The 13,926-nt window shown below is 39.7% G+C and overlaps 1 protein-coding gene across 12 annotated transcripts in view; it reads left to right on the top strand.

The window, feature by feature from the left end:
- Positions 1–13,926, top strand: part of NFIB (nuclear factor I B) — a 278,673-nt gene that overhangs the window by 237,371 nt on the left and 27,376 nt on the right. For 4 of the 12 annotated variants that reach the window (XM_081894293.1, XM_081894285.1, XM_081894290.1 and 1 more), the window contains exons 9-10: positions 8,255–8,420; positions 12,147–12,229. The exons of 3 other annotated variants lie outside the window; for them this stretch is intronic. In XM_081894293.1, the coding sequence (XP_081750419.1) occupies positions 8,255–8,420; positions 12,147–12,229 (249 nt within the window). The remainder of the gene's footprint in view (positions 1–8,254; positions 8,421–12,146; positions 12,230–13,926) is intronic. 5 more of the 12 variants (XM_081894294.1, XM_081894289.1, XM_081894291.1 and 2 more) reach the window with 2 other exon arrangements.

The following is a 13,926-nucleotide window of genomic DNA, read 5'->3' as shown; positions in this document are numbered from 1 at the left end:
GGCAGAGAGAGTAGAACTAGGAGCTGGTAGCAACTTCCTTATGTAAGAGGTGCCTTTTGAATTTAGTGAAATTATTTTACTACATGTTATTATGTTGTAAGTTTTTTAAGAAGCAGCTTTGTGTCAATTCCCACGTAGCAAAGTGGACGACCCCAGTAAACTTTATATGAATTTTTAAAGGTTACAATCATGATATTAAGAATCAAAGCTTGTTAACAGAGTTAAAGAGCTGTGTATTAAATATTTTGAATGTCTTGAAGCACTGGAATTCTTAGATATTGTAAGCAGTAATTACTGTATTCAAGCCGTATAGAAGTTTCAGATCCTATTTGTTTGAAAGCAGCAGCTGTTGTGAAATGGGTGACCAAATCAGCAGTAGGCTCTAAAAGTGGTTCGGTTCAGCCATTTAGAGGGTTAATTTTCTTGGTGTGCCTGGAAAGGGCCAGGGTCCATATGAGCCATTCAATTTCTGTTCACTATAATCATTTGGGAACAGTAAAAGGTGATACATTGTTTCAGATAGTGTGGGCCTCCAGCTGTGTCTATTTAATTAATTTGAGCTTGCTTTTTTGGTAACAGAATGCTTAAGGAAGCAGTTGATTCTGTCACTGTTAACCCATGTGTTCCTTGAAACATTCTTTGCTTTTTATATTTTTTTAAAAATATGTTTTGCAAAGGAAATCCTAGTGGATGTTTTGGAGTAACAAAACATTCCGTGAATACACAAAACACATAGCAATGCTGCAATTAGGAAAAGAGTTCTAGCACAGTTATCAAACTTTTCCAGAGCACAGGTACCATAAATTTATATGTATAATGTATAAATGTATATACACAGTTGTGAAGGTAAAGAAAACAAGGTACTCACAGCCATTCCAGCTAACGGCACAAGCAATCCCCCCATTTAAAACTGTAACCGCCTTGAATTATTGCTCATTAATATTTTTATCAATAGCACAATTTAGAGTCACAATCCTTGGTCCAAGAGGCAGTGGAACAGTCTGTTCTCAGCAGGGTTTCATACCCTTTGAAGGAAAAAGTCCACAGTCTTGGAAGAATCATCTTGAGTTCGGGAGGCCCAAGCAGTAAGGCTGGGCAATACCAGCTTTTCAACATCGTGATGTATCACCAGACAAACATTGTGATATAGTGATATATCACAATGTTGAAAAGTGGAGGGAGGAACAAACTTTCTTCTTTGGCGATCACTCGTAGCCAAGTAAGATTGTCTTCCATGAACATGATCTTAACAGTGAGTCCGTAAGTGACTGAGGAGGCCAATTCTGGATCCACACGTTCTTCCACAGTGGGGACATTGGTTTCCGGGCAGGAGTGGATCATGGTGAGGGTTTGCCAAATGTGCCTTCCTCTTAGTATGTTTATCCTTTTCATCCTGAGTTCGAGCGTCTTCAAAGTCCATGACACCTTTGGTAAAGGCTGTTCTCCAATTGGAGCGCTCACAGGTCAGTGTTTCCCAATTGTCAGTGTTTATACTACTTTTTTTATAGATTTCCCTTGAGAGAGTCTTTAAACCTCTTTTGTTGACCACCAGCATTACACTTTCAGAATAGAGTAGTTGCTTTGGAAGACGATAATTAGGCATCCGTACAACATGACCAGTCCAACAAAGTAGATGTTGAAGAATCATTGCTTCGACAATGGTGATCTTTGCTTCTTCCAGTACACTGGCATTAGTTCGCCTGTCTTCCCAAGTGATGTGAATTTTTTTTCGGAGACACTGTTAATGGAATTTTTCGAGGAGCTGGAGATGCCATTTATAAGTGGTCCATGTTTCACAATCATACAGTAAGCGTTGGTAGTATAATGGCTTTGTAAACAAGCATTTTGCTTTCCCTGCGTATGTCCTGGTCCCCAAGCACTCTGTGCTTCAAATGGGAGAAAGCCGCACTCGCAGAACTCAGGTGATGCTGCATTTCAGCATCAATGTCAGCTGGATTTGTGGCACTGCAGAGGGGTTATTTTGCACTTGTTGGTGCAGCACTTTGGTTTTTTGGATGTTGAGTGATATGCCAAGCTTTTCATAAGCTTGCAAAGTGTAGTACCATGGCAATGAAAATAATAGAACTGGGGTGATAACACAACCCTGTTTAACACCTGATCCCACTGTGATAGTTCGCTTTGAGAGCCATTGTTATCTGTGATTGTTGCTGTCATATTATAATGGAGGAGCCAAAGGATGTTTACAAATTTATCTGGGCAGCCAATATTCAAAAGGACAGTCTACAGGGCATTATCATTTAGTGTGTTGAAGGCCTAAGCACCATATACAGGGCATAGCTGTCAACGTTTCCCTTTTTTAAAAGGAAATTCTCTTATTCCGAATAGGATTCTTCGCAAGAAAAGGGAAAAGTTGACAGCTATGATACAGGGTTTGCTTTTGCTTTCTGCGTCTTTCTTGAAGCTGTCAACCAGTGAAAATCATGTCCACTGCCCCCCTAGAACAGCCTTTCTCAAGCTTGGGTCCTCAGATGTTGTTGAACTACAACTCCCATCATCCCTAGCTAGCAAGGCCAGAGCTCAGGGGTGGTGGGAGTTGTAGTCCAACAACATCTGGGGACCCAAGGTTGAGAAACACTGTCCTAGAAGGTCAAAAACCATTTGGGGATTCAGGAAGAGTAGCCTCAGATATTGTTAGGAGACGGTTTGCTAAGGTCCTTCCAAGAATTTTGCTGGCTGCAGCTAATAAAGAGATGCCTCAATTGTTTCCATAATCCATTCTATCACCTTTTTTTTTAAAAAAAAGAGATTGATAATTTTGGCATCCCTAAAGTCTGCTGGGATGTCCTCTCTCTCCCAGATTTTTTTTATCAGCTTGTGAAGTTGTTGTGTAGGTTCAATTCTGCCCACTTTGAAGACTTCAGCAGGTATCGTTGGCTTTGTTGTTTTTCATTTGGTTAATAGCTGTACACAACTCTCACAGATGTGGAAATACTGCAAGCCCATCTTTAATTTGTTTTTGCAGAATTTGTGAGAGGACCTCAGCAGCTACAGGGGAGTTGTGGTTAAGGAGATGATGGTAATGTTCTCTCCAGTGTGGTGCAATAGCTTCTTTATCTTTTAATTGTGGTACCATCTGTTGAGCGTAGGGGGCATATGTCATGATTTATTGGCCCATAGATGGGGTTTTTTGGCTTTAATGAAACTCTGTGCATAATGAGTGTTGGCTAAGTGCTGGATCTGTTGAGCTTTTTTATCCTCCAGGTGTTCTTTAGTTTTCTGGTTCTTCTTTGAACCAGTCTTAGCATTGGCATAGGGGTTTTGTTTTTTTTTTCCCTTAGTGGTGCAGTTTCTATCTCTTTGCCAGATCTGAAAGGCCTTCCTTTTCTTGTCAATAATGCGTTCAATCTCACTGTCATTCTCATTAAACCATTCCTGGTGTTTCTAGGTTTGGTATCCAATAGTTTGTTCAGAGGCTGCAATAATAGATGTTTTTAACTTGGTCCAGTGTACCTTGATGTTATCAGGGCACTCCAAAAGCATATGGTCCTTAAGAGTCATTTGGAAGCAATCCCGCTTAATGGGATCTTGAAGGGCTTGAGTGTTCATTTTGCGCCTTGGTTTCCTTCCTTGAAGCCTGTGTTGAGGTATAATCTTGATATCCATTATGGAACATACTAACCAGTGATCTGTTCGGCACTCATCATAGCTCCGGTAAGGAGCACATTACGGCAGTCTTAAGGTTGGACAATTACATATTCTAAGAGGTGCCAGTGATTCAATGAAGGGTGCCTCCATGATGTTTTTAATTTATTGTTGTCGAAAGAGTGTGTTGGTAATAACAAGGTGGTGAGCTGCACATATAGTCAAAAGTAAGATTCTATTCTGGTTGCTGTTGCCAATTCCTTCTTTCCCAATAGTCCCAGACCACGGATCAAAATCTCACCCAACTAGGATGTGAGGGCGATCTGGCTGCGACATCTGTCACCCCATTGATCGCCAGGGTTGATTCGGCTGATCTGGCTGGCTAGGCGGGTGTCCCCTTCCTCCCTCACCGCTCCATGTGCGTCCCTCCCGAAGCTGCGCGCTCGGTGGAAGAGGACGACCATCCCAGATAGAAGGAGTGTACCGTTCTTCGGTCAAGGGTATACGATAGCTGCGCTCCCCTGCTAGAACCTCCAAACAAAATCTCACCCAACTCTTGCATTAAAATCACTCAGAGACCGGTAGATTCTTATCTGCTGTGGCCTTCATCCACCTTCACAGCTGTTATAACATACCTCTTGTTATCTACCACCTGTTCTGCCATTGAGGACTTTTTGGATCATTCTTTGTCTAGCTCCTTCCCTTTGACCTTACCGCCTTGGGTGACCCTGCTGGGGTACGAGACTCCCAACGGCTTCACTCACAAGGGTCATAGGAATGTGCAAGCCCACTCAACATGACAAGGTGATGATCCAGCAAGTGAGACTAACCCAATTAATAGAAGATGTGCCTGCCTTACAGACTTCACTAATGCTGTTTTCATCACTGTTTTGCTTGCTGTAGCTTTGCAATGTTGCCCTGAAAATATCCCATGTTGCTGTTTTATTCAGTAACAAATACTGTAAAATAAAAAACTACGTATACCCAAGATTTCATTCTAATAATATTCAGTTGCAACAAGGCATGGGGCCTCCATACCATAGCACTTCTCACTGTTCCATTTTCTGTGTCTCATCATAACCTCTGCAGTCAATACACAACCTGTTTGTGTTGCTGTTTTGACGCTAAGTTCATAAATCAAACATGTGCAGACAGGTGGCTTGGTGGCTGCTCACCAACTTTGGGATAAATTTATTCCCAAGGGACACCAGTTCCTGATGCTTTTTCCAAGATACAAGTGATTTGTTTATTTATTTTAAACTTGAGGTGAGCATTTCGCATCTGTGAATATGGATTGGTTTGTTTTTGCTGTACTTTTCAGCCCCCACTGTCATTAATACTTTTCACTAAAGTCACTTCCTTTTACCATTGTGTTTCTGTTACAGTCATACCTCGGGTTACAGATGCTTCAGGTTGCGTTTTTTTTGGGTTACGGACCACCGAAACCTGGAAGTACTGGAACGGGTTACTTCCAGGTTTTGGCGGTCCACTGTATATTAGTAAGATCACGTTCGCAACCTGAGCGTCCACTGTATATTAGTAAGAATATACTAATATGCTTAAATTTTCTGGAACTTTCACCGAGAAAACGCTGCGAGTACCTAGATTTAGATTGCTTCAAACATTTAGGAACAGCTAATTAAAGCCTTAGAAATCACCCAAATAGTTATACTGTCGTACCTTGGAAGTCAAACGGAATCCGTTTGGAAGACATTTGGAAACCAAACCGCGGCTTCAGATTGGCTACAGGAAGCTCTCCTGCAGCCAACTGGAAGCCGCAGAAGTCCCGTCGCACATTTGGCTTCCAAAAATAGTTCTCAAACCAGAACAGCCACTTCTGGGTTTACGGCATTCAGGAGCCAAAACATTTGAGAACTAAGCTGTTTGAAAACCAAGGTATGACAATATTAATTAATGCATTAAATTAAGGAAAAGGCCATAGCTCAGTGGGAGAGCCATCTGCATTTCATGCAGAAGTCACCTCTAGAAATATCTTATGCCTGAAATCCTGGACAGCTGCTGCTTTCCAGTACTAAACTAGATAGATCAGTGGTCCAACGCAGTAGAAGGCATTTTCTAATTTAAGGGTATCGCAAGTGTGACACCTTGCCACTGCAATTGAGAGGGGCGTGGCCATGGGATGTCAGCATGCCCCACGACATGCTTGTGCCATGCACATATGACGTGAGAACACCCCACAGTGTACATGTATGTCTGCCGGGGAATTTTGAGGGGGCTTGGTCCCCTCCTTGATAATTTTGGGGGGCCCTCAGCCCCCCCCAGCCCTCTCTAGATTGTGGGCCTGGGGTGTGGAGTATTTGTCTCAGCAAATTTAGCAGTAAAATATTAGTATGCATTGCAACTTCTTCTTCTTCTTCTTCTTCTTCTTCTTGTAATTTGGATTCGGTTTTGTTTTCTAAGTGCTTTGTTGGGGGGAAATGTTTAGATGGCAACCCATAGCAAATAAAGAGAAACTGGATGTTTATAACCAACAGCATGAACTGTGGGGCTACTCCTATCGTGGAGAAAGCTTAAATGTGACTTGCAAATAGTCTGTTGTTGTGTCCAATAAAAAGAAGACAGTTAAACTGTGTGCATGAAATTCTGTGTATGTGCGCACTCACACATGTGTGCATGTGTTTATTTATAAATGATCTCTCTTCCAGCTGGTAGCAGAAATGGGCTTAGGTTTTCTGCAGCGACTTCTTCCCATCAGGATTATGTTTGCTCGTATCTGGTTCCTGTGTCATGTCCAGTCATTATGTACAGTTCTTGATCAAGCCACTTTTCTGCTTCCTGAACGCAACTTGATTAGTTAGTGCATTTTCCAGTGAGCTATCTAGGTTTTAGGCATTTTACAATTATATTTCAGTAACCTTTTGATGCAAATAGCTGAAGCAATCAGTTATGAAATTGGTCTGATTACCAGAAAAGTGAAAAGAAGTTGGAGGGCAGAGGAAGCAGTGTGTTCATTTTATATCTGAATTGTTTCGGCTGTTTGCTACAAGGCAAAATAAGCATGCTGATTTCCACCTTCCAACCACTATCTAGTTATCAGACCAATTTTAGTTTCAGACCTGTTTTCTTTTCCACTTAATGAATTTATGTTTAGTTAATCTAGAGGGCACTTCTAGACAACCTGCATATTGAGCATTCATCCTGATTTGTTTTCAGGGAGATCAGATGAAAGTTGTCTCTTTAATGAGCACTCATTCTGTTATGTTTTCAGACAAGTTAGATTATGTTGTGTTAAGGCAAATGTTATCCCACCGTTTTGAGTGCATTTTCCTGCCACTTCCCTTATTGCAAAAAGTTAAATCTTTTTTTTTTTTTTGGCGGGGGGGGGGGAGAGAGTAGATTTATTGCGCAAGGCTTCCCAATCAACCCAAATTGCATCATCTGAATTTGCCAACGTTTGACTGAATCCTACTCCAAAATAGTGGGAGTCTGGAAGCACATCTAGAATTTTACTATTGCCGTTGCATATCTAAACATAGGTAATATTTGATACTTACTCAGGATCACTTGCCGTGATCTGAATAAAAAGGGTGCGAGGAATTATTAAACTCATAATCTGCACTGTTTAATTTCAAATACATTGTTAAAGGCATTTTGGGGGAATGTCTAAGATACATATTAAGGGAATTCTTTGTGATGCCCACCACCCCATGCTAGATAAATAAATAAACAAATAAATAAATAAATATGTGTGGCCTCCTTAAACCCTTTAGAATTATCCAGGCATGAAGTATAACAGGGGAAAATATTTGTTTATTTAGATTCATATACTGTTCTTCAGCTTAAGATTTCAGGGCAGTTCACAGAATAAAATACAGGATAAAAACAAGTACATAAGTAAAGCAAAACGGGGGTGGGGGACAATAACCCTCCCTTCTCACAGACACATTTAAAAGGCTGAAGAATATTAATCAGCCAAAAGTCTGGAACATTTCTACCTGTCGCCCAAAAATATATAATGAAGGGACCAAGCGAACATCCCTGGGGAAAGCATTCCACAAACGGGGAGCCACGATAGAGAAGGCCCTGTTCTTGTGTTGCCACCTCTGGACCTCAATTTGTACTGTTTTTTAATAATAATAATAATAATAATAATAATAATAATAATAATAATAATAATAAAATAACAACATTAGTAGCACTTCAGTCAGATAGAATAATGGCCTTCACTAGTGAGTTTCCTATAAGGTAAATAGGCTCTTGGAAATATTACCTTCCTGAGGATCACAAATCCCTAAATCTTCAGAGATAAGAATAAGAATAAGAATAAGAATAAGAATAATTACTATTGCTTATACCCCAACAGAATTTAAAGCACAATCAAACATAAAAAACTTCCCTGAACAGGACTGCCTTCAGATGTCTTCTAAAAGTCAGGTAGTTGTTTATTTCCTTGACATCTGATGGGAGGGCGTTCCACAGGGCGGGCGCCACCACCGAGAAGGCCCTTCTGCCTGGTTCCCTGTAACCTAGCTTTTCTCAGGGAGGGAACCACCAGAAGGCCCTTGGCGCTGGATATAGATACCAAAGTGACACACGACAGCATCGGGGTTCTGGAAATCCCTAAAGTAGATCGCTCTCTTGAGCATTACATGTATATTTCACAAGGCGTTCTTCTGGTTTTGTTTTGTAGCCTAACAGCAGTGGTCAAGTAGTAGGGAAAATGCCTGGCCATTTTACTCCAGTTTTGGCACCCTCTCCCCATCACAGTACGGTGCGGCCTGTGACCCTGACCATGACAGACACTAAACCCATCATTACATCCACTGAAGGTGAGGCATCTTCACCTACAGCAACCAGTAAGTATTTTTCTAGGAAACAAACGCTGTCCATCAAAAATCAATCAATCAAAACCATTTCAAGTTAAGGCCAATATAGGTGCCTTTTCCTGCTATTTGACCAGGCAGATGCTCAAAGTCTGATAATAAAGGACATTGACAAGACATTTCCTCCGTACAGTTATAATAACTCAAGTTACTGTATGACATTTGTGACACGGCAATCACAATCTCAGGGCAGGAAATCAAATTAATCCGAGCATCAATTGCCAGGAGAGAATGAAAGCTTGATTATTAATTTAAAGATGGACATTCTTGTGACATTGAGAAGCATACTCGGATTGGAAGCTTTTAAAATTTGCCAACACCTGGAATCCAAAAAGGGAGCGAGACAGACAGGAAAAAAAGAGATTCATCTGATTCCTCCCAAGTGAGCTTTCATCCAAAACATACTTAATCAGACACATGATCCTCAATTAACCTAAGCATTTTAATTCATTAGAACTGGTACTGAAAAATCTGTGTGGGTTAACTATATTTAACGAGAGTTTGAAAGTTTTGCATTTGCTAATTCACTATGTTGAGTACCGTGGGTTGTATCCAGCTACACAATTGCACACACGGAACAACTTTCACATGTGCAGTGGAACCTTCCCTCCTCATGCACCCCCCTCCAGTTGCTCTGGGGGTTCTCCCAAACCTCTGGAGCAGATGTTGGAGGGCGTGCGCGAAAGTGAGGTGAGTAGAAGTTCCGCACGTGTAGTGAATTAGTTGAATACAAGCCCATATAATTACCCTATAGCCTTCAATGGAATTGCAGACATAGACATGCAGGGCGTATCGACTGTTAGAGCCACTTCTCAGGAATACAGCAGCCACAAGGAGAGTCCTGGGAACTTCTTCTATATGCCGTGGTAGCCACCCAGTTGCTGCAATTAAGTTAGGTTGTGCCCGTTGAATTAAATGTTCCAGGCACCAGTGTCCGCCAGGAATGTGTGGTTAGTGGCATGGGAATTTTGCACACAGGCCAAGCCATGCATTATTACATTATGGATGTCACATGAAGTCCCCACTACCTCAAAGTGCATCTTGGCAGTTTCCATGTTACTGTTCTAACATATCATGGTTCGACATTAACCTCCACATTAGTCTGAAATTCAACATTGCAGCTGTAATAAAAACACCACACAGACAGACACATACATACCCTCTAACTAACTGTAAAGTATTGTTGCAATCATGTAATGACAAGTGACTTCTTTACCTAGATACTGGTTTCAAATAAAAAATTCTTAAATGTTAACATCCCACATATAGTTAAACACGTATGGTTCCATCTACATACGATGTTAGGACAGTAGCAAAATTTCTATTAGCTTAGATAAATCTAGACTGCTGCCCTTTTGTATAATGTCCATTTCATCTGCCCACATCAAGATAGAGCAGAGTATAAAATAATGGAGGCTATAATCCTGTATATACACGAGACCCCCGGGTGTAGGGAGGCATATAAATTCAATAAAAAAAAATAAAATAAAATGTACCTGGTATTAAATCCCATTGAACTCAGCAGGGCTTTTGAGTGCACTTTCATTGGATTGCACCGTTAGCAGAAGCAGAAGTCATTACCTACTAATTAATGAATTACCGTATTTTCAGTGTATAAGACTAGGTTTTTTTACCCAAAAATTAGGGTTAAAATTGGGGCTCGTCTTATACACGAGTAGTGCTAAGGGGTGTTTTCTTAATTTGGAGTCCCCAAAAATAGGGGGTGTCTTATACATGGGAACGTCTTATACATGGAAAAATACGGCAATTAATAGTGTTGTAATCTCTTCTGATTTCTTAAGTGTGCACAATTCCTGAACAGTAAAGATGTTTTTAACGATCTATTCTTATTCTACCCTTAAGAATGGAATGAAACTAGAGCTTCAGATTTGACTCTGAGTATTAGTTGTTTCATCATATCTCATGTGCCTTCCAAGCAATATGGCACTAGTTAAGCATCCACGAAATATTAAAAGCTTAAATGGTGTTTAAGGACGCAAGGGAACCCATCACACACACATCGCAGGTGCATTTCTTTGAGGATCCTACTTTAGGTCTTTGAGAAAGGATATGATTAACACATGGTGAACATTGTGTTAGCAACATTCCCTTTGTGCATAAAGAGCAAAGGTATGCACAAATGGATTCCATTTGTGCATGAAAATTGCCTTTATTTCAACATTAAATATTAAAGGAGTTTTACATATCTAAAATGTAGTACTTGCTGTGAATAGATGGTTCTTTAATCTTAACATTTCACCAGGAAAAAAATGTAAAAGGTTTGACCACTTCTATTTAAGCCTTGTTTTAAACTACATAGAATAATACGCACAATGGAGGAATTTCTTCTATGCATCTGAGATTGGCTGATCTCTAATACTTCCCAAAGAGATGCTTTCAGTTTTATTTCTAATGAATTAGAATTGGCCAAAAGATAAAAGTGTCACCAAAATGTGACATTAAGATAATTCACAGTGCTGTTACCTATTCCTAGTTATATATCTTTATCCTGATCAGTGCGTACCAAAGCTGATTTAAATGGCTTTACACAGCATTTCACAAGTAAAAATTACTTTTGCTGAAATTATATGGAATAACACATGTTCCTCCTTCATAGAAATATCACTTTACATGTAAACATGTAATCCATTTTTATGGTGGTTATTCAGTAAAATGTTCTTTTAAAAGAAAATAGATAAGATGCCATTTGTTTGTTTGTTTTATATAGAAATATAATACCATTTAAATCGATCCTTTAGTGCTTATCTATTTGCTCTTTATGCCATTGGCAGTAGGAAGTTAAGATCACCTTACTATGAAATTGATTCAGGTAATGTAGATATTTTCAAACTAGCAGTCAGAGTAAAACAACCCACTTCTTTTGACACAATCAGAAGTTAATGACTTTCAGTCAATACACAACTATTTTCAATTCAAAAGGTAACCTACAGGGGAAAGGTGAACCATTCCATTAACCACACACATGGGGAAAAATGTTTTAGGAGCTTCTACACTATAGGTCAGTTTTCTAGAACTTACACTAAATACATTTGCTCCACAGTTTTCCAGTGTACAAAGCATGAACATTTTAAATACAGTATTCGTTTAATAAGTAGATGCTGCTTATATTGACTTACAGAAAAGGGATTCGTAGATCTCCCTTTAGAAAAGGGGGGGGGGGAACACATTTTATGCCTCATTTTAAAAAATAGCCTTAGCCAGGGCTTTTAATCAGCTGGAATTCAACTCAGTTCCGGCACCTCTCAGGTGGGAGCTATTGCCATTCTAAGAGAACAAGGGAGACATTCCCTCTTTTTCTAGGAAAAATAGCACTGGCCTTAGCTCGGTTATGTTCTAAATCTGAGTGGTACTACGAATAAACCTCATTCTACTGTAGCAAATTGTTAGTCTCTGAATTTTGTTGTTTAAATGACTGCATTGAATGAGCATCTGGCTGCAAATCCCTTAAAGTGAGCTGGTAAAAAAACACACAACTTGTATCATGTAGAGAAATTGTCACTGGCAAGGAAGGTGGCCCTGCCTTCATTCAGATTCCATTGAAGTCCATAGGTGTTATAAAACTCTATCCCTTAGTCAAATTCGTTCTTCGTAACTCTGAATTTCTCGTGTTTAAATTATACAGGGTAGAAATTGATAGGTGTCTATCTTCATCAATCTGTTTTGTTCTTCCTTAATCAGCCTACACAGCCTCAGGCACATCCCAAGCCAATCGATATGTGGGACTAAGTCCAAGAGACCCTTCTTTTCTACACCAACAACAGGTGGGCAAGTTTCACATAGGTATAAACAGTAAAAAGAAGAGTATTTGCAATAAGTCCCTGAATCCATGTTTCCATTGACCTTAAAACTAGAACAGGATGAGTACCCTTAAACAAAACCTATTTGTATTTCAATATTTGGATAGCTACAAGATGCTTCCATAGGGTTCTGTAAAGGCTTTTCCACGGTGAATCTTTCAGTTACGTTATTTCTAAACTGCTGGAAGTTGAATATATATGAATGCCTCTGTGAAAAAGCAGTACTACTAGTCAGAATTAAGTAGGATTAAGCAATACAATAGTTGATTCTCCAGCTATTTGATATCGTTTGATATTTGAACGTATACATTTACAATTCCGAAAGAATAGCAATACAATAAATTTCAATTGCAGAACATCATCATTCCTAGATTAATACATTCGGAGTGTATTGTTGATTTTACTGTGACGCAAGCTCCTTTTTGTTCCAATTTCTTTTACATCATTTACATTTCAAGTAGCATTTTAGATTTCACACCTCATTGATGCTGTAAATTTAATGAAAATAAATTGTTCGTCCAAAATGACAGCTGAGATTAATAGTGGCTAATAAAACAACCCAACCCACCATCAATTAATAGTAGGGGCATGCAATACTGCCATACTGCTAGTTAGGCATAGAAGAAAACTAAATTCTGAAGTGTCAGAATTAAAATGTGCTTCATGATGGTGCAAGAGGCTGTTTGTACAACTTACACAGTTCTGAAGCCTAATGTTGCCTATGCATATATTCTCTGTATGGTGATATAGTTAGACTGCTGCATCTGGAAATTGCACCTTAACCACCGAGGCCCGAGTGGTGTTATACATTACCTTATGCAGAATTCAGTGAAACTTCACTCAAAATAGCTGATGCACAACAAAGGCTTTCTTGTTCTTTACCAGTGAGACTTCACTGAAAACATCTGCAAAGAGAAAATACCAAATAATGATTGGTTATTTCAAACCAACTATTTAAAGTTTCTGATATTATGCTTATAATTCGACCCGTATGCAGTCACTTGATTTTAAGTACATACTTTCCTTTCTAAACAAAAAAAACACACACTCTTTCCTACACTGGATTTAAGAAATCTCATGGAACTGCAGTATTGACTTTCTTTAAGCTATGTTAGGCTGCAGTCCAAAGCCCTGATCTTTGCTGCTTGAGAGGATTAGAGATTTTGCTTGCTACCAGCACCAGAGTTCATGCTGGCAGAATGAAGCATAAGGCCCCCTCAAACAGAATGTTAGTAGGGGCAGCCATGTATGTATCTTCTGGGTCTTGAGTCAGTTAGTTCTTCGGAGACCATTTGGGCTCGCTTTGCTGCACCAGCTTCTGGATGGCGCAGCAAAACTGAAGAAGAACCCCCCCCCAATTTTGCACCCTATGTGGCACAAGCTGGCAGCGCTCCAATATGTCCCAGTCCCTCGTTAGGACTGTTTTGCCCTTTCATCTATTAAGAAAGGGAGCAAAATGATTCCACATTCCTCTAGCAATATTAACAATATATGCAAATAAGCTCGTCACAGATTGGCAGTCCTCATGCTACAACCTCCATGTTTGTTTTCTGATTTATTTATTTATTTATTTTAAAAAATTGTCTTTTTGATAGATTGGGTTGTATACGACTGTGTCCCTCTATCAGTGGACGGCTCTTTGACCAAGCATTACTTTTGTT

Source organism: Podarcis melisellensis, assembly GCF_964234715.1.
Source record: "Podarcis melisellensis genome assembly, chromosome: 17".
In the NCBI taxonomy this organism is placed as follows: Eukaryota; Metazoa; Chordata; class Lepidosauria; order Squamata; family Lacertidae; genus Podarcis; species Podarcis melisellensis.
Note: the sequence above shows the minus strand (reverse complement) of the source record. Positions and strands in the feature narration are given on the sequence as shown.